Here is a 20,788-nt window from a genome sequence, read left to right on the forward strand (position 1 = left end):
GCCAGTGTAAAAGAAGCCTTGTTTTGTCATCAGATTTCATCATTTATGGACAGTCACATTAGTTATGGGCCCTGGCAGCTATGCTCGAGACAAAAAAAGATCGGTTATGTCAGATTTTTATACTCTCATCATTTTTTCCGGGGATGCACAGCGCCAGAAGTGTCTGACAGCTGCTTATCCCTCCACATAGAGACCATAAAGGGGTTGTCCAGTTTAAAAAATCCACTTTCATATACTCTATTAAGGAATTATGAGTTAATAGAGGGGGTGTCACATGTTCAGGATCTTTATCTCTTCGCTAGAGTGGAGAGCAGTTACAAAGAGCGTCTCTTGCTCTGGAGGACCTGTCCTGTCTTAAACACATGATCCTGTAAATCAGGACTGGAGCACTCACAGTAGGAAAATATAGCCTCTGCCCAAAACAGGAAGATCCGAATGCGCATTCACTAGTTTTACTGACAGAAAAAAATAATAATACAAATTGCAGTGAAATTGCTTTCTTTCTGCACTGATTGGATGTGTCAGACTATGTAGGGTAATACCCATTTGTCAATTTTTACATACATTTCTAGGGGGAATTACAGAGTAAAGCCATAACTCAGAGTTCTAAGAAAAGATGCTCCATAATTAGTATTTCATGAAGAATACAAGTATTTACTAAAACAGACATGTCATAAGATCTGACAGGACCTCTTTAACTATAAATAAAAAATACACAATAAATTAAAGGGGTTATGTGGGGACCGAAAAGTATTAGCAGTGTACTCACTCCAGTATGTGAGTACACTCGCTAATATACATTCCGGTCCCCCGTCGCACTGATTATGAGATTTTAATAGATTTTTACAGTGCTGGCGGGGGCATGGAAGTCTAGTGGCGCAGTCTTCCTTCATGACGACACGACTCGTCATCATGTGACCGGCCCTGCTATACTCTATGTAATCGCTGTACTACTGCTACAACAATTAAATAGAGTACAGCAGGGCCGGTCACATCACGAAGCGTTGTGTCATCATGAAGGAAGAATGTGCCACTAGACTCCCGGTCCCCCGACAGCACTGTAAAAATCTATTTCAATCTCATAATCAGCGCGACGGGGGATCGGAATGTATATTAGTGAGTGTACTCACATACTGCAGTGAGTACACTGCTAATACTTTTTGGTCCCCACATAACCCCTTTAAAATACATGTAAAAACCATACGGCCGATTTTCAATAAAAGACCGTTTTAACAGTTTCTTTGAAAAAAACATGCACAAAGAAACACCTTACTGCACTATTGGAGCAAAAGAAGGTATGTCAAATATGTCGTTTGTGCTGCAATTTTTTTGGGGGATTCCCAATCTGACTCCTGTGTGTGAACAAGGCCTAATGTTGTCTCAGTCTTTCTAATTAGGCTTGGGCACCTTCACGTAGCTAGATGAGGTTAGTGCCATACAAGTGTACAGAACTCAACAAGCCACAAGACGCACAGTCAAGCGGCTCACTGGGAGTGGTTGGACAGCTGTAACTGGGACATCTCATGGCCTTTGCCCAATTCTAATTAGGAAGAATTTAAGTTTCAATAAGAATGTGAAGTAGCTGCCAAGCTCCTGCTGGTCAGGAAGGACAGTGAGTGACAGGTCACTGGGATTAGCAGGCAACCGTACACGCGACCTATTGGAAATAAATCAAGGAGATAAAAGCATCATTAACGAGGTGAAGGGACATTGATTAGGGCCGGGTAAAGGCCACAGGCACACTGACGGGAATCAGATGAAGCAGTTCATTTATAAGGAGGTGAATGCGATGAGCACAGAGTATTAGAGATTGGCAGGGAAAAGGGGACAGGGAGAGAGGGTAAAGGTAAGCAGAGGAGCAGTGCAGCACAGAGTATGCAGTCAGTGGTAGCTAGAAGTATAGGACGAATTCTGGGGACAGTCAAGCAACGGTCAATGCTGAGCCAGAGAACATGTCACAAAACAGGACAGATAAGGAGGAGTGCGCACTACCGGTAATGCAAATGAGATGAGGGGCTAGGAATCAGCAACCGCAGAACACTATAGTCAATGAAATAGTCAATAGACTTCGGAGAGTCAGGCATATTGGGCACCAGAGTAAAGAGATATCCACAAATATATTGATATGATTGAATAATTGTATCATGAATACAAAACCCTCTCTCTCGCTTGCCTCCCCTACGTTCTAGAACTCACCCCCTTATTCCATTCAACACTCTCAAACCCTCCAACCCTTAAATGCTCACTGAAAATTTCACCAGACTATCTTGGGGATGCACCATGGTTGACCACACTGATAACTCTGCTCAGGACATCAGGGAAAAGATTCAGTCACTCAGGTCAAGCAACCGGAACAATCTGTATTTGACTAGCATGATAGAAACTAAATAAGCAAGCAAATCGAAACACCCAATTTGTTTTTCGTTGATTTATACATTAATTTGTGACCCTCTTGCTTTAAGGATACATTGGGCAAATTGATTTGATGTGTTAGTGATTTTCTTTCAAGGAATCTAAACAAATTATCTGCAAATCAATTCACCCATTGTATTCTATAGGTTTGCAAATTGGCGAATCTGGCAGGTTGAATGACTCATTCTTTTTAGTTTAGTGTACAAATCTGGTCAAAGAGAAAATAAAGTGACATCATTATTATCATTGCAAGGTCCCTGCCACAGCCCAGGAGTAAATTATCCCTGTATTACTTATGCAAATCACACATCAGTTGAACCATTCCAACAATAATTGTAAAATTCGTTCTTACAGAACACATGGGGATCAGACCTACATTTCAACAGCCTGAGAAGTGACAGTATGGGTCCTACAAAAGATGTGAATCACCTTCTAAATAGAGATGGATCTTGTCTTACAGAGTGATTGCATGTAACAATCATATTATTATACCAGTATGCTACACTGGCACAATAGAGCATTACAATTAAATATTATAGCCAGTAAAGTAGCACCCCTGTGACTACCTTGACACAGCGCAGATGTGCAAGAATCAAATTTAGATGACAATGACATCTCGCAAATAATAGCAATATGAGGCAGCAGATTAGCCCATCGCATCTATGTGTTTGTGAATAGCTGTTCTGGCAGATGGTAGGATAGTGAATATTTGTGAAGGCTGAGGCCAGTACAGCCAGTCTCTGCTCATGAGACTCTCGTAGCACGGTGGCATTTGAACTCCGTGGGCCGATCTGTATATTTTTCTGCAGTTGCAGCATTTTCTGAGCCAGCAGCTGAGCTTAGCAAATAAACATGAGTGTCCTGCACTTCGGACTTGTTAAGATTTAAGAGGAGGGGGGCAGACTCTTTACAAGAACTAATGAGGCCGCAGTCATGGGGGGAACATAGACTCTGAAGGCTCATTTATTTTCAAAAGTGCAGAAGAAAAACAAATACCAGAGCTTGCAATCTAAAATTCAATTAACCAGTGCCAGGCATGAGATGGCAACTAGGGCCATGAGCTATTCTTATATTCCTCTATAAAAGGACAATGTTTTTTCTTCCATGCACACAATGCATTATTTGTTTCATTCCAAGACATCTTGGATTCAACCAATCTTCTACAATATCACTGCATGGTCTGCAATGTAATACATCACAGTAGTTTACGCTTCTGAAAAGGACTCTGCTGGGGGTAAATTTGTCAAAGTTTACCATCAGGGGCGTATAATTAGAGATTTCAAGCCCCAATCTCACCAATTTAAACCCTCCCCAGGAGACCCATGGATTACAAAATTACAAAGCCTGCATAGGTTAATTATCAAACCTCTTATCTCCTGAATGAAACCTGCAGGATAAAGATGTAAGAAAATAAGCTAGCTATATAAATATGGAAATTCAGCTCAAAGTCAAATAAATCCTCCTAAAATTGTCTTTCTTATAACAAGTATACAAGCGACAAAATACTATGCACAAACAATAGAAAAAAGAAAACCCTGAGCATTACAGAAATTTGTAATAATCTGAAAATATCAGATAAAATCTTATGAAGAAAGATTTTGTCTGCCCAGTTTAGAGAATACTGCTTCTATGGCTATAATAAGCTGCAATATATACAATACAATGGGAACATAATGTACTATTTTCCATGCTTAAGAAAACCTGTCATTATATTTGAATGTTATATGCGCATAATAGACCGTGACGAAAAGATGCAAAAAACTGGGATCTCAGATGTGCTTAAATGATCCGGTTTATTATGCCAAGGAATATAGAAGGAACAAACAAATAAAAAGTGACCCATAGATCTGTCTTACTGTGTATCCTGGAGCACAAAGGCATCTTCCTGTCATACCATCACAGTCAGCCCCATTGTAACAGGCACACAGCTGTTGGCAACCTTCCCCGTAAAAGCCGGGGCGGCAGGGTTCTTCACAGTACAAGCCACTCCAACCTGCCCTGCAGGTGCACTCCCCAGACAGTGGGTGGCAGCTGAGAGAGAAGAGAAAGAGACTTGTCAGCATGGAGCTGTGGGGTGCACGGGAGAACTAATTAAAACAATACATCGTGGTGTCAACGGCCGGCAAGGCTGGGACCCTACTCTCTGCAATTCATTCACCCGCAGTAACCCAGCAATTCATTCATCTGCTGTAACCCAGCTCCTCAGGGGAAAAAAATCTATTATTTAAATGTATAGATAAAGTGAGGGATTATTTTGCAAACAGGAGCTGAGCCATAAAATGAGAGAACTAAGAAAATTAAGAAAATCTGCAGGCTCCTAACTTGTCCTGCTTATATGGGAGACACAAATTTACCTAAAAAAACAAAGTGAGTGATAATTCACAGGAATGATGAAAACACGTTAATAAGTGAGTGTAGTAGATTCACATTTACCATTCCTGCTGGCAGAAATCAGATAAAAAATTTACTTTCACCAGTAAACTCAATTTACCAATAAGCTTAAAAACCGGCATTGCCAATTATAATTATTCATTAGATACACCTTTAGAGTCGTTAATGAATTATTTCTTGTTTACAAAGCAGTGGACTAAAAAGGTTTGGGTTGTTGCTTGGACGCAGACGACATGGTTGGCAGGTGACCATAACGGATACTGTGGAGATTGGTGTTATCACATTGAGAAGGACAAGTGGTAAGTAACCAGCACCTGTGGTTGTGGCTGTCAGGGACAGGATGATGGCATTAGTGACCCAAGTCTGAATCATGGAGGGAGTTCAATATCAAATGGCTGCACCAGTAAGTTCACTCGTCAATGGTTTCACTGGTAAATTTGCTATATACTTTTCTTGCAGGAATGGCTTATTACAATGTCTCAGTAATAATTAGCAAATGGTATCACCAGTCCCATCAGCTCAACATCAGATCAGCTACACCACTATCAATGACTTCACTACTACTTTCACAAGTTAGAATCATAATCCGTGAGTTGAAGATCAAAAATATTACCGGTGAGACCATTATCAATTTTCTCACCATGGGTTGTCCTCTCTTGTAATCTTGTTAAAAATTATACTCGCCATTTATTAACCATATCTGGGTGACATCCAGTGTAGTTGTTATTACAACCACAACAGCACCTCTGTTTTCTTAATAGATCTGAGAATCAGTCAGTCCAATATCAAATGTTTTCACCTGGGACATTAGCATAAAGAATTTAATTATAGCATACAGTTGTTCCATGAGCAAAAGGAGAATCCTATCCTCTGCAGATTAAAGCATACATACCCACGGGTGTTGGTCAGGTTACACGGGCAATTCTTGTTACACTTGAGTCCATACAGTCCCTCGGCACACACACGCTCCTCACAGAGGATGCCTTTAAAGCCTGGTTCACACAAACAGGCACCATTGATGTGGTAACACTTGGCTCCATTTTGGCAGTCACATCTTTCAGCACACTGGTAACCATAGGTACCAACGGGGCATTCCTCTTGGCATCTGTAGATTATGGAAATTAATAAAAATGACATCAGACCTCATAGTTGCCAGTGTTTTTTAATAATGCATATTCATCAACAGTTAGGCTGTCTGGTTGAATCCCATATAGATATAAAGCCCATTGTTTAATATTCTGCATTTTATATATAAAATACTTTTACTCAATATGTTCAGATCATAAAAACAAACAAACCAGAAAACATATAAAAATTGAAAAGGTTATGGCATAGTTGGTCAGATTTTGAAAACAATGACATTTTTGGGAGAAAACATTTCCATGGCCTAATCTACAAAACTGTAACTAGAAAAATTGAGTGGTTGACAAGGATATTTCCATGTTTAAAAGCTGTAATGACTGATGCCAAGGCCTTCACCTAGGCTCTGTAGTACTACCGATTGATTTTAACTATTGAGCTACAGCTGAAGTCCAAGAGAATACATTGAGTTGCATGCAATCTTGGACTGCAGCTGTCATTCAAGAGTTAAAGGCAATAAATAGCGCTACAAAAAGTCTCAGTGTAGCCCTGGACTAAAGAACTTTGATGAATCTGCTCCGATGAGTTTTGACCGTTAGGCCAGGGCTACACCTAGACTTTATGTAGCGCTACTGATTGATTTTAACTATTGAGCTACAGCCAAAGTCCAAATGAGTAAATTGAGTTACATGCAATCTTGTGGGCTGCAGCTGTCACTCAAGAGTTAAAATCTATAGTAGCACTAAAAAAGGTCTAGGTGTAGCCCCGGCTAAACAAGGATGCCTGGTAAGCCTTTAAGATTGAACCCGGAAACCCCAAAGCTGTCAGATACATTTATAGTCTCAGATTTTATGGAGAAAATCTCAGTCACTCAGTATTGTGTCTGTTGCTGATGCCCTTTATAAAGGTCTCATTTATAAAAGTGGTTGACCTATATATTGCTCATTACTCTACACCAGGGATCTCAAACACGCGGCCCACAGGCTGCATGCGGCCCCTGAGACTGTCATCTGCGGCCCGTGGGGCACTGAAGCTCCCTCAGGAGAGGAGAGAGAAAGCCGAAGGAGGAGCGTGCAAGGACTCCTTCGTGACATCATGAAGTAGCGCAGTCTCTTCCCCATGCTGCTAGATCGTTGGTGGTAGGTGAGCAATGGCCACACAGCCCCCTGTAGATAGAGCCACCCCACTGTAGATAGCGCCCCACACTCCCCACCGTTTCGCTACACCCCCCCCCCCACCTCAATGTAGTTAGCTTCATTGGGGCTCCCTCTAGGTGTGGAATCCCCAGCTAGAGAGTTGCCGACGCTCGAACAGAGGATTCCTCCGCTGGAGGAGCCCCGGAAGTCACAGTCCATGTATGGACACGTCTCATCAACTTTTACCCGGCCGAGTTTGAGACACAGACTAATAGACTGATCATCCTATTAGAATACAAAAATGGGTTGTGTATGGACAGCTTTATTTTAAGCCTAGCTAGGCTATGCTCACTTCATTTGATGTCATTGCATCAATACAGCAGTTATATCACAAATGCGAAGAACTATTTAAATACACACAAGTTAACATCAATTAATGACCACACCTTAAAATAATAAAGTTGATGGCGAGGATAATAAAACATGTGTGCATGTGCCTTCATACATAACATCAATTACTCATAAGACGGTGTGAACATCTGAATCAATATTTAAACCAAGTGGAAGGAGTGTTAGTAATTTATGTGTCCACATGAGTTCTTATCAAAGAGAAAAGCAATCAGCAATCCTCTTGATACAAATAACCCTGTTTATTCCCATAAAGGAAAATAAACCTTTTAAAGCCTCACCATGTTAAACCATAAAATGTAAAAACAAAACGATTAAATCTATTTTTTTGTTTTTGTTTTAATAGCATTTAAGAGCTCGCAAATTCTTAATTTAAGTTACCTTGATGTATGGTTGATATAAGATGGAACAACGTGTTGCATAGGGGTTCAGAGGGCTACTCTAAGAAAAAGAAATGTATTGTGATATGGCAAGGGTATGTTCACACTTGGCAGCTTTGTTGCAGAATTTTTTTTAACTGTCCCATTTAACTGAACGGGGCATGCAGAAATGTAAACAAATTGAAACAACGATATTTAGACGTATAGAACAGATTTTCAGTCTCAGAAATTTCTGCAACAAATCTGCCGCATGAAGGTGTCACCTACTAGGAAGTAATTCTCTTTGGGTAAAGCGTCAGATGCCCATTTGCTCTTCACACACTGGATTCAATTATGCATCATGAATGAAGTGATGGTCCTCACAAAGTCAAGGTTGTGGTTCCAGAGACAGAAAATTATTTACCCAGTAATAATACATACGTGAAACTGCATCTAATGAAATACGTTTGAATACACATTGGAGGAAATGTATCAAAACTTTTGCAAGAGAAAAGAGGAGGAGCTGACCACAGCAACCAATCAAGTCATTGCTTATATTCTCCAAAGGGCTTTAAAAAAATGAGAGTTGAAATCTGATTGGTTGCTATGGGCAACTTTTACACTCTCCCTTTGGGATAGTTTGATAAATCCCCTAGAACTCTGAGTACAGACAGTAGGTGTGAGTTTCAAAATAATACCTTTGTGGCCATTAGCGTGAAAATCTGTAAAGAAGGATCAATTTGCATTATGCCTATTTATTCGAACAAAGGTCCTATGTAGAGAGACATTAGGGAGACTATCACTAGGGCCGGTTCTTTTTAGATTATAACATCTCTACAATGCCCTATAAAGTCTGAAAAATTGAGAACAACTATACCCACCAAATGGCCCACTGAAGTGTCAATCAGGAGTCCATGTTTCTCTGACTCCTCCGTTTTTTTCTATAAAGTCTGGGGTGCAGAGGGCTCAAATAACGGAGATGTAAATGTGACAAGCTATTTACCAGCCCTATCATTGGCAGGTTACTATATGCAATTGTGCCCTGTAGTTCACGGTTTTTAGGGCATCTGTAATATACCATCGTGTGACAGGGCCTGATCAGGTGGCAGGTTTTCTTTCGATATAATGAACTTATGCTCACTGTCAATATACTAAGCGCCAATGACAATGACTGACATGAAGTTCATGGTCTAAAAACCAGTACGATGAATGAGGGAGGTACAACCTCCTGTACTCTTATTATTAATGAACTCAACTCTTAAAATGGCTGCCTCCACGTGTAATCATCAGGCAACGGCTTCTGTATTTCTATCATGAAAAGAGGTGAATATTAGTTGGTGGCTAAACTCTTTCCATACGCTGCAACTAAATTCTTTCCATATACTGCTAACCACAGGAAGAATATCTCCAGAGTCTAAAACACTACAAGAACGCGAATATTTTTTTATTATTTAAAAGAGCTTTTATATAAACTCATATACACCTAGCTCCGGGGCCCTATGCCATTCTCTACAAACAGAACTTTCTGGGAATTTCTGCTATTGATGAGGTCTTTGTAAGCATGGGATCAGATGCGGAGACTGCTCGCCTCCTGTGTGCACCGTGCCTAGCGCGCCAGCCTGGCTCATTCTGTCTGTACAGGGAGTGTGACCAGCAAAGCCCACACCTGCTGAGATCTGGCACAGATACACAGAAATGGCTGCATCTGACACCGCTGGGGAAAATAAACTTGCTTTACAGAAACAACGTGTATATATATATGTGATAGAATTAACCGTTTGTGAAAGTTCTAGGATTTGGAGACATCCATCTACTATCCATAGGTTCATCTAAGATCTAAATGTCACTTCTAGGGTGTTCTTGTTAATGGTACTTTATAGCCCATCCTATTTGTCTCTCCAGGTGTTTTATTAACCAAGTGAACTGCTCTATCCAGTCATCCTTTCATGCAGCGCACATGCTGGGAAGGGGACCTCTCTAGAGGCCAGGGGAGCGTATCCCTGCATGGGCTGGGGTCCAGGAAATGCAAGCCGAATACTAATCACTTGTTATCCATAGCAAGGACAAGTCTCGCTTAACACTTTCCGCTCTGCTGCCTACTCCGCCGGTGACATTAATAAAGGATTAGTACACCCTAGGGGGAAACAGAAAATCAATATCTTGTGAAATATACTATAAAATATCTAGAATTATATTATTTACAGGGTGTTAATGGAGAACAAATCTGGTGCAAATCTATTACATAGTGGATAAGGTTGAAAAAAAGACACAGGTCCATCAAGTCCAACCGATAGACCACTAAAGATTACATGTATTCAATTCCTGTACATGCAGCAGAAATATATTTTTAATGATAGAATTTTTTTTCCAGCACTCTAACCAAAAAATGTCATTGTAAAATAATGCTGTAAAAAAAAAAAAAAAGATGGTCAATAACTCTATAAAGTCCCCAGAAAAGCAGGTGGCCATTAAAAGGTTAATGTCATGCCAGCATTTGGATAGCTCTATTAAACCTGTGTGCTAGTAAAAACTACCGCCCTTATGCCAGATGTCCTATCGGTGCCCTATTCCAATGGTTAGACCTTGATATGTATGGCTGCCAGGACACAAATGGTTAAGGCTTTATCAGCCACAAGGATACAGCAACTGGAAATTAAATATTGACGACTCATGTCCTTTACATAATTAGCTCCCCCTTCACCCCCTCACAAACAAGCAATTCTGCTAACTTGTTTAGTTAGAGATCAAACAGCTCAGGCTGCTAATGAATTTGATACAAACACCCTATTAATGAACACAACGGATAATCACAGGAGGTTGGGGATGTGTTCTCCGTACTTGGCTCACGCATGCTTCGCATCTCTCTCCACCATCAAATCCAGAGCTGCCACGTTTAAAGGGGAAACCTGGGCAATGGCGTGATGAAGGAAGCTCAGGCCCGGATATACCACTGGTCTTTCTTCTGCATGACCAATCCAGTGAAACAAACTATAATATTTGTGTTCGTCTGGTTTATCTGGAGAGCATGTAAAACAGAAACTTCTAAATGCAGAAATTAGGAAATATTGTGATATGGGACTATACCTTATTATTCATTCTGAATTTGGCTTGTATGTTTTTCCAGTGCTTGTGTGGATTTTTGGGTATCACTTTTAGTAAGCAACATTACAAATGGAGGGTTATAATGATGGTCCATATACAATAATAATAATAAAAGTGATTCCCTGTAGAACCCAAAGTAAAACAATTACAAAGTACAAAGCAGCAAAAAGAAAAACTTGTATATTATATATACTGTATGATATAAATACTGTAAAAACAAGTCTTATAGCAGGTGTAGGTAAAGCATGATATTGGCAGACTATGGCTATACAATGATATCTTCTGTCCAACAAGATGCGACATTGTCAGATCTCCATATGTACACCCAGTGGTGACCCATAAGTAATACACTGCATCTGTCAGTTAAGCTAGTGGGACTAAGGCCCCATGCACACGACCCTAAAACCGCGGAACGTAACACGTTCTGCGGTTTTACGGACCCATTCAGTTCTATTGGCCGCAAACACCTTTCCGTATCACTACGGATGGGTGTCCATGCCGTAGAATTGAGCCGGGAGTTATGGAGCATTTTAGTTTTTTCGTGTTTTACTGGCCGTGCTCCCATACTTTGTATAGGAGCACGGCACCCAAAAATGTGGGCGGCCGGCAGCAGACGGCCGTGACCGCAATCGTGGGCCTCGATTACGAATCGGCACGGTCGTATGAATGGGGCTTAAGTTGGCCATAAAGAACAAAACTCCATGGTGATGTTGATAGGCAACATCTTGTAATGAAAATATCACAGTAAGATTTTTTAAGGGCTACCCAGCATGAATGTGTCCATGTAACCTCAGCTTCCAATGAACAAATCTCACAATCTCAAGTACGTACACTACCATTCAAAAGTTTAGGGTCACTTAGAAATTTCCTTATTTTTTAAAGAAAAGCACAGTTTTTTTCAATGAAGATAACATTAAATTAATCAGAAATACACTCTATACATTGTTAATGTGCTAAATGACTATTCTAGCTGCAAACGTCTCTTTTTTAATGCAATATCTACATAGGTGTATAGAGGCCCATTTCCAGCAACCATCACTCCAGTGTTCTAATGGTACATTGTGTTTGCTAACTGTGTTAGAAGGCTAATGGATGATTAGAAAACACTTGAAAACCCTTGTGCAATTATGTTAGCACCGCTGTAAACAGTTTTTCTGTTTAGAGGAGCTATAAAACTGACCTTCCTTTGAGCTAGTTGAGAATCTGGAGCATTACATTTGTGGGTTCGATTAAACTCTCAAAATGGCTAGATAAAGAGAGCTTTCATGTGAAACTCGACAGTCTATTTTTGTTCTTAGAAATTAAGGCTATTCCATGCGAGAAATGGCCAAGAAACTGAAGATTTCCTACAACGGTGTGTAGTACTCCCTTCAGAGGACAGCACACACAGGCTGTAACCAGAGTAGAAAGAGAAGTGAGAGGCCCCGCTGCACAACTGAGCAACAAGACAAGTACATTAGATTCTCTAGTTTGAGAAATAGACGCCTCACATGACTTAAGGTATGTTTGATGACTTTCGCTGTCTACAACCTTACACCCCAAACCCCAATAAGAGACCACACATGAATTTTGGTGTAAAGGCCACAGCAGCCATTTATTAAACACACACCTTTTTCTGATAAAAGAGCATAACCATAAAACACATCATAAACTCCATGATAACATCCTGCTCTATTAACCACATTCTCCAGATAAAGGATCCTTGAAGGCACTTCAATCATTAAATAACAAACTCCATCGTTTCCTTATTAGGTCTGGACCTCTTACCCTACAGCCGTTCTGCACCTGACCCGAGGGCACCAATCATGTCCAAGACCTCTCTCTCCCTTCCTGGGGACCTTGCCCATCAGGAATAAATGCCATATCAGCTGGGTAACCCCTCCCCAGCCCTCCAATACTATCCAGGGTTAAACGCCCCGAGTTCTCTTGCAACAATCTCCATTGTTGCTTCTCCTTCTTACCATTACGTGCCTCCAAAGACCCCTCCTCCAACCGCCATTGCTACTGTGACAAAAAAAAAAAACAACCGTCAAATTCCCATAAACAGGAGAAAATTGCTGGGAGGGCGGGCGGGACAAATTTTTCTCCTGTTGTCCAGCGGGAAAGAGGGCTGCCTCTTCCCCGCATGGACTTATATACTTTACTCTCCACCCACCACATATAGATACATTTTGCCCCATGCCCCTTTCCCTTAGCCCTCCAATCCCTATAACATAGTCTAAAACCTAGTAGCCAAAACATAGCAGCCTAAAAATCCCAAACACCTAGTCATGCGCTTCCTTCATTACGGCTGCGCCTACATTACGCTGGGCTTACTTGACTTAAGGTATGTTTGATGACTTTCGCTGTCTACAACCTTACACCCCAAACCCCAATAAGAGACCACACATGAATTTTGGTGTAAAGGCCACAGCAGCCATTTATTAAACACACACCTTTTTCTGATAAAAGAGCATAACCATAAAACACATCATAAACTCCATGATAACATCCTGCTCTATTTCCCACATTCTCCAGATAAAGGATCCTTGAAGGCACTTCAATCATTAAATAACAAACTCCATCGTTTCCTTATTAGGTCTGGACCTCTTACCCTACAGCCGTTCTGCACCTGACCCGAGGGCACCAATCATGTCCAAGACCTCTCTCTCCCTTCCTGGGGACCCTGCCCATCAGGAATATATGCCATATCAGCTGGGTAACCACTCCCCAGCCCTCCAATACTATCCAGGGTTAAACGCCCCGAGTTCTCTTGCAACAATCTCCATTGTTGCTTCTCCTTCTTACCATTACGTGCCTCCAAAGACCCCTCCTCCAACCGCCATTGCTACTGTGACAAAAAAAAAAAACAACCGTCAAATTCCCATAAACAGGAGAAAATTGCTGGGAGGGAGGGCGGGACAAATTTTTCTCCTGTTGTCCAGCGGGAAAGAGGGCTGCCTCTTCCCCGCATGGACTTATATACTTTACTCTCCACCCACCACATATAGATACATTTTGCCCCATGCCCCTTTCCCTTAGCCCTCCAATCCCTATAACATAGTCTAAAACCTAGTAGCCAAAACATAGCAGCCTAAAAATCCCAAACACCTAGTCATGCGCTTCCTTCATTACGGCTGCGCCTACATTACGCTGGGCTTACTTGACTTAAGGTATGTTTGATGACTTTCGCTGTCTACAACCTTACACCCCAAACCCCAATAAGAGACCACACATGAATTTTGGTGTAAAGGCCACAGCAGCCATTTATTAAACACACACCTTTTTCTGATAAAAGAGCATAACCATAAAACACATCATAAACTCCATGATAACATCCTGCTCTATTTCCCACATTCTCCAGATAAAGGATCCTTGAAGGCACTTCAATCATTAAATAACAAACTCCATCGTTTCCTTATTAGGTCTGGACCTCTTACCCTACAGCCGTTCTGCACCTGACCCGAGGGCACCAATCATGTCCAAGACCTCTCTCTCCCTTCCTGGGGACCCTGCCCATCAGGAATATATGCCATATCAGCTGGGTAACCACTCCCCAGCCCTCCAATACTATCCAGGGTTAAACGCCCCGAGTTCTCTTGCAACAATCTCCATTGTTGCTTCTCCTTCTTACCATTACGTGCCTCCAAAGACCCCTCCTCCTACCGCCACGACAATCATGTGTGACCCCTTACACATGATTGTCCCTCCACAATTGCAGGGCTTTTTCCATGCCCTCCTTGATGTCCAGGGTCCACATATCAAGACCCACCTCGGTTAAATGAACACCATCCGCCCTGAGGAAACCTACCTCTCTGCCCTCCAACTCCTTAAGCCGCACCACAACACCGCCATTGCGAGCCACAAACCTGCCAACCACCTTGTTCACCTTTGCTCGCGCTTTATTCAAACTGTGGACGGAACGGGCTTGCCGCCACACCTTGCGAGCCACAATATCCGACCATACGATCACCACTCCTGGAAAAGATGACCATAACCGCAACAGATCGATCTTAACATCCCTCACCAAATCCCTGGACGACCGAATGCCCAAATCATTACCGCCAAGGTGCACCACCAAAATATCCGGCGCCCTGTCCAAACCTGCATAAAAATGGACCTCTGGTAGCAACCTACACCACAGCATGCCCCGCAGACCCAACCATCTGACCTGAACCTCTGAGTGATCCAGGCCCAACTGCCGTCCGGCCGGACGAACATCTGCACGCACACCTCCCCAGTGCACGTAGGAGTGCCCAATAATCCAGATCAAGCAGGGACCTGCATTTAAAACAACACAAAAACAGCAATGTAACAACTCCATATCCACCTCCAGCACATCTTATCACCACCACCTCAAAGCAAGTGAGGCCGCACATACAACCTATATCGGTCTGACTCCCACCTTCCGATCTTCTTAACCATCGCCGGGGATAAACCCCACCGCGCTGCTTCCGTAGCTGCGCCAATTCTAAAAGAGTGAGAGCTAAAACCTGCTCCACCCCTGCCAGACAACAGGATGCATTTTTTGAACACCTGAGAAAACTGGAATTTTGACAAAGACAACCCGTCTGCATGAACCAACAAGGACTCCGGCCCCTCAGGCCTCACTGCAACAAACTCCCGAAAACAGTGGACCGGGCACACCTGCGACCCTGGTAATTCATACAAACGCACCACAAAACCTCTCCCCTCCTGATCTGTCTTAGATCTACGAAGCAAACAAGAAAGGCAGGAGCCATCCAAATCCACATCAGCGTACAATAAACCCCCTGCCACACTCTTACTGGCCGACACCAACTCCGATATCCGGAACGCCCCAAAGAACGCCAAAGAAAAGGCCAGTGTAAATAGCCGCGCTTCAAACGCCGAAACACAAACATCCCTCAACAAATTACAAATCGCTACCAACAGCTCAAATGACACCGGCTTCCTGTGGTCCCTAACTGCGGAACCCCTCCTGAAACCCTTCATTGCCTGCCTGACCAGAAAGGACTTAGTCACGTCCTCCTCACCTTTCTTCTTAAACCAAAAAGCCAAGGCCGACAAACTCCGAGCAACCGTTGCTGCAGACGACCCCTCACTGTACGCATTTTCTATAAAATACAGCAAACACGCCGGCCGATCTGCAACACCTGCCTGCGCATTTTCTAACAAAGCCTCCCATACCTGCCACACCGCACTGTACCTCTGCCACGTAACCGCACTAACCGACCTTTCCACGAGCGATATCGCCATTGCTACACCACCTTCCACAGATGCTCTGGACAAGGCAGGCCATGAGACTCCGCCCCCGGCGCCAGCAGACGAAACCTGTCCCACTGTTGACGAGAAAGGGAATCAGCTACAGAATTAAGCACCCCCGGAATATGCAATGCCACAAAATGCGCATTCAACATCAAACCTCTCAAGACCAAGTGCCGCAATAGTCGCACGACTGGTGGAGAATTAGCTGTCTGCGTATTAACAGCCTGAACCACCCCCATATTGTCACATACGAAACGCACTCTCCGGTCCCGCAGACAATCCCCCCACAACTCCGCAGCCACCACAATCGGGAACAGTTCCAGCAGAGCTAAGTTACGGACAAAACCACATTCATGCCAAGCATCTGGCCAAACTCCTGCACACCACTGCCCCTGGAAATAAGCCCCAAATCCACAAGCACCTGATGCATCAGTATACAGCTCCAAGTCCACACTAGACACCGGCTGATACATGAGCACCGACCGCCCATTGTAGCTCTGCAAAAACTCCCCCCACACCAACAAATCAGCTTTCAACTCCGCCGACAACCTAATAAAATGATGGGGAGAATGAACCCCTGCGGTAGCACTTGCCAATCGCCTGCAAAACACCCGTCCCATGGGCATAATCCTACAAGCAAAATTCAAATGCCCCAACAAGGATTGCAAGTCCCGCAACTGGATCTTCTTCCTGCGCAGCGCACTCGCCACCAACCCTCTCATCTCCAGCAACTTATCATCAGGCAAGCGACACTCCATGTTATCTGAATCAATCATGATTCCCAAAAACTTAATGACCGTCGTGGGTCCCTCAGTTTTTTTAGGCGCCAGAGGTACCCCAAAATCCTTTGCCACTCTCTCCATAGTGTGTAGCAATCCTGCACACACATAGGTACCCGGCGGCCCGATAAACAGGAAATCATCCAGATAATGCAGCGCAGATTGCACCTGCGCCTCCCGACGGACCACCCACTCCAAAAATGTGCTAAACATCTCAAAATAAGCGCATGAAATGGAGCAGTCCATCGGGAGGCAACAATCTACAAAATATTTCTCCTGCCAATAACATCCCAGCAAACAAAAACTATCCGGATGCACCGGCAATAAACGAAAAGCGGCCTCAATGTCAGTTTTCGCTAACAGAGAGCCCTTCCCGTATTTCCGAACCCAAACAACCGCCGCATCAAAAGAAGTGTAACTGACCGCGCACAATGCCGGATCAATGCCGTCATTCACCGACTCTCCTTCCGGATAAGACAAGTGATGAATAAGGCGGAATTTATTCACCTCCTTTTTTGGAACCAAACCTAATGGGGAAACCCGCAAACTCTGAACAGGCGGGGAGGAAAACGGCCCCGCCATGCGGCCCAAAGCCACCTCCTTCAGCAGCTTATCCGTAACCAGATCAGGCCGCGCCAAAGCAGACGACAAATTACGGACTACCCCATCACGTCCAACCGACGTACAAGGAATCCGAAAACCTTCTGAAAATCCTAACCATAACAATTCCGCCACTTTCCTATTTGGATAGCCCCCTAAAAACGGGAGCATCCTTTCCACCCTCACCGGCGTCGCCCCTCTTCTGCTCAGCATCTCCCTGCCTGCCCTTGAAGCATCTGGACAAACCATGGGCGCCTCCGCAACCGGAGCACTCGTGCTTGTACCTGCAGTCTGGGCCGAACTTGCAATGCCCCTCATTATACTGCCAGCAACACCCCTTTCCTGAGGATCCTGACCGACCCGCTGCTGACCCCTGACCGCCGGCCGCATCCCGAAAGGGCTGCTGCCCCTGTTTTGGCGCAGACATCAGACGCATCCACAAACTGATATCTTTGTGGTCCCATCGCAACGACGGGCACACCGACTTCCGCTGACGAAACTGTTCGTCATACCGCAACCATGCATTACCACCGTATACACGATACGCCTCCCCTACCGAATCCATATAACAGAATAGCGCCGAACAGTTCTCCGGCGCCTTCTCACCCACCACACTAGCCAAGATAGCGAAGGCCTGCAGCCAATTCGCAAAAGTCCGAGGAATCAAGCGATACCGCCGCCGCTCCTCCTCCTCCTTCTTACTTTCATCCGGTTTCCACCGGTCCAAATTAAACTTTTCTAACCGCAGCAAAGAAAAAATCTCAACATATTCATCTTTCCAGATCTTTTCCCTAATCTCCACCTTCAAATGTGCCCCCAGCGGGCCCTCAAAGCACACATAAACCTCACCTTTTGCCGCGTCAGCCAAACGCACATCCTCCACCACTTTCTTAGCTGTACTAGCCGCCGCGTCAACCGCTTTTTCCACCACCACTACGGCACCCACAACCGGCGCCACTTCACTAACACCCGCAATCCCTGCCGCAACTGCACCAGAAATCGCCTCATTAGCAACCGCACTCCCCGCCGCACTAGCAGACGCCTCACTAGCAGCGCCCCATACCCTCGCTGGCGACTGCTCTACGCCTGGCACAATTCTCATAAAATATTCCTGCATCCCTCTAAACATCAAATGCATTTGAGACATTGACAACATCCCCCCACATCCCCCCCACACATCCCCGGCACCACATCCGTGGTAGACTCACCCGGCCGTCCCTGAGGTGACCTCCCAGCGGAGGCGTCCACCACTCCTGATGAGCCCGACATCGGTCGTGACGATCCTGGGGAGTGGTGCTCCTGCACCCCACGCTCCCCGTAGCTCCGCGCACTTCTGGTCGGTGAAGCTCTAGGCCCAGCGGAACGCGGCCCGTCCACGGTCCTGCCACCCGCTGGTGGCGCGACATATTTGTCCACGATCCTGCCACCCGCTGGTGGCGCGACATATTCAGACTGACAGCCCTGCCGATCCAGTCCTTCTGCAGGACTGTCAAAAATAAATCTTCCGCTCGTCACTTGTCTCGCAGACCGCTGCCCCCCCTTGTCCGGATGGGGCCTGGCGTCGCTCACCGAAGCTGCCCGGGTCCTTCCGGTCGCTGCCGCCGCCACATGCCTTCCTGCTCCAGCAGGAGGCGATCTCGCTCCCCATCTGGAGGCCGCCCGCCTCTTCCTCCGGATCGGGTCTGATGTCCGGACGTCCTTCTGAAGAGCTCCTCCGGCACCAGGAACATCGGCGCCGGAGAAAGCCGTCACTTCCGGTCCAGCGCGCACTTCCGGTCCAGCGTGCACTTTCGGTCCCGCCTCCACTTCCGGTCTTGTCGTTGCAGACAGGAGGGAGGAAGATGGCCGCCGCGGCCCCCCCCTCCTGTCACCTCTGGTCTTGCCCGCCTGATGGGATTCCTCCCAGACCTCCGCGGCCCGTCACCAGGGTGCAGCTCCGGACCAGCAGGAGGAGGAGGGTCCCTGGAGGGGCTCCCTCGGCGCCAACCAGACCGAGGTGTTTCTGCTGATGAAGGCCTCTACTGAGGCCTGGAACGCCTGCTGCTGCGTCCCTCACTCTCCTCTCCAGCCGCTGGAACTGGAGGAAGAGCCCCGGCAAACAGCGCATCCAGCCATCCCACGCCGTGCTGCATCGCTGCATCCCGGATCCTGGCCATCGTCGTCTCCATCGCCGCGTCCATCAGGTAAGTGAAAAATATGAATATATATATATATTTTTTTTAAATGTAATAACAGGACAAATTTTTCTCCTGTTGTCCAGCGGGAAAGAGGGCTGCCTCTTCCCCGCATGGACTTATATACTTTACTCTCCACCCACCACATATAGATACATTTTGCCCCATGCCCCTTTCCCTTAGCCCTCCAATCCCTATAACATAGTCTAAAACCTAGTAGCCAAAACATAGCAGCCTAAAAATCCCAAACACCTAGTCATGCGCTTCCTTCATTACGGCTGCGCCTACATTACGCTGGGCTTACTGGTCCTCAACTGGCAGCTTCATTAAATAGTACCCGCAAACCGCCAGTGTCAACGTCTACAGTGAAGAGGCGACTCCGGGATGCTGGCCTTCAGGGCAGAGTGGCAAAGAAAAAGCCATATCTGAGACTGGCTAATAAAAGGAAAAGATGAATATGGGCAAAAGCACACAGACATTGGACAGAGGAAGATTGGAAAAAAGAGTTATGGACAGACGAATCGAAGTTTGAGGTGTTTGGATCACACAGAAGAACATTTGTGAGACGCAGAACAACTGAAAAGATGCTGGAAGAGTGCCTGACGCCATCTATCAAGCATGGTGGAGGTAATGTGATGGTCTGGGGTTGCTTTGATGCTAGTAAAGTGGGAGATTTGTACAAGGTAAAAGGGATTTTGAATAAGGAAGGCTATCACTCCATTTTGCAACGCCATGCCATACCCTGTGGACAGCGCTTGATTGGAGCCAATTTCATCCTACAACAGGACAATGACCCAAAGCACACCTCCAAATTATGCGAGAACTATTTAGGGAAGAAGCAGGCAGCTGGTATTCTATCTGTAATGGAGTGGCCAGCGCAGTCACCAGATCTCAACCCCATAGACCTGTTGTGGGAGCAGCTTGACCCTATGGTACGCAAGAAGTGCCCATCAAGCAAATCCAACTTGTGGGAGGGGCTTCTGGAAGCATGGGGTGAAATTTCTCCCGATTACTTCAGCAAATTAACAGCTAGAATGCCAAAGGTCTGCAATGCTGCAATTGCTGCAAATGGAGCATTCTTTGAGGAAAGCAAAGTTTGAAGGAGAAAATTATTATTTCAC

At 44.9% G+C, this 20,788-nt stretch overlaps 1 protein-coding gene across 5 annotated transcripts in view; it reads right to left on the reverse strand.

The window, feature by feature from the left end:
• Positions 1-20,788, reverse strand: part of MEGF11 (multiple EGF like domains 11) — a 454,207-nt gene that overhangs the window by 174,692 nt on the left and 258,727 nt on the right. For all 5 annotated transcript variants that reach the window (XM_075858312.1, XM_075858313.1, XM_075858314.1 and 2 more), the window contains exons 9-10: positions 5,696-5,908; positions 4,269-4,443 (exon numbers count right to left, since the gene is read on the reverse strand). In XM_075858312.1, coding sequence (XP_075714427.1) covers positions 4,269-4,443; positions 5,696-5,908 — 388 coding nt within the window. The remainder of the gene's footprint in view (positions 1-4,268; positions 4,444-5,695; positions 5,909-20,788) is intronic.

Source organism: Rhinoderma darwinii, chromosome 3, assembly GCF_050947455.1.
Source record: "Rhinoderma darwinii isolate aRhiDar2 chromosome 3, aRhiDar2.hap1, whole genome shotgun sequence".
In the NCBI taxonomy this organism is placed as follows: Eukaryota; Metazoa; Chordata; class Amphibia; order Anura; family Rhinodermatidae; genus Rhinoderma; species Rhinoderma darwinii.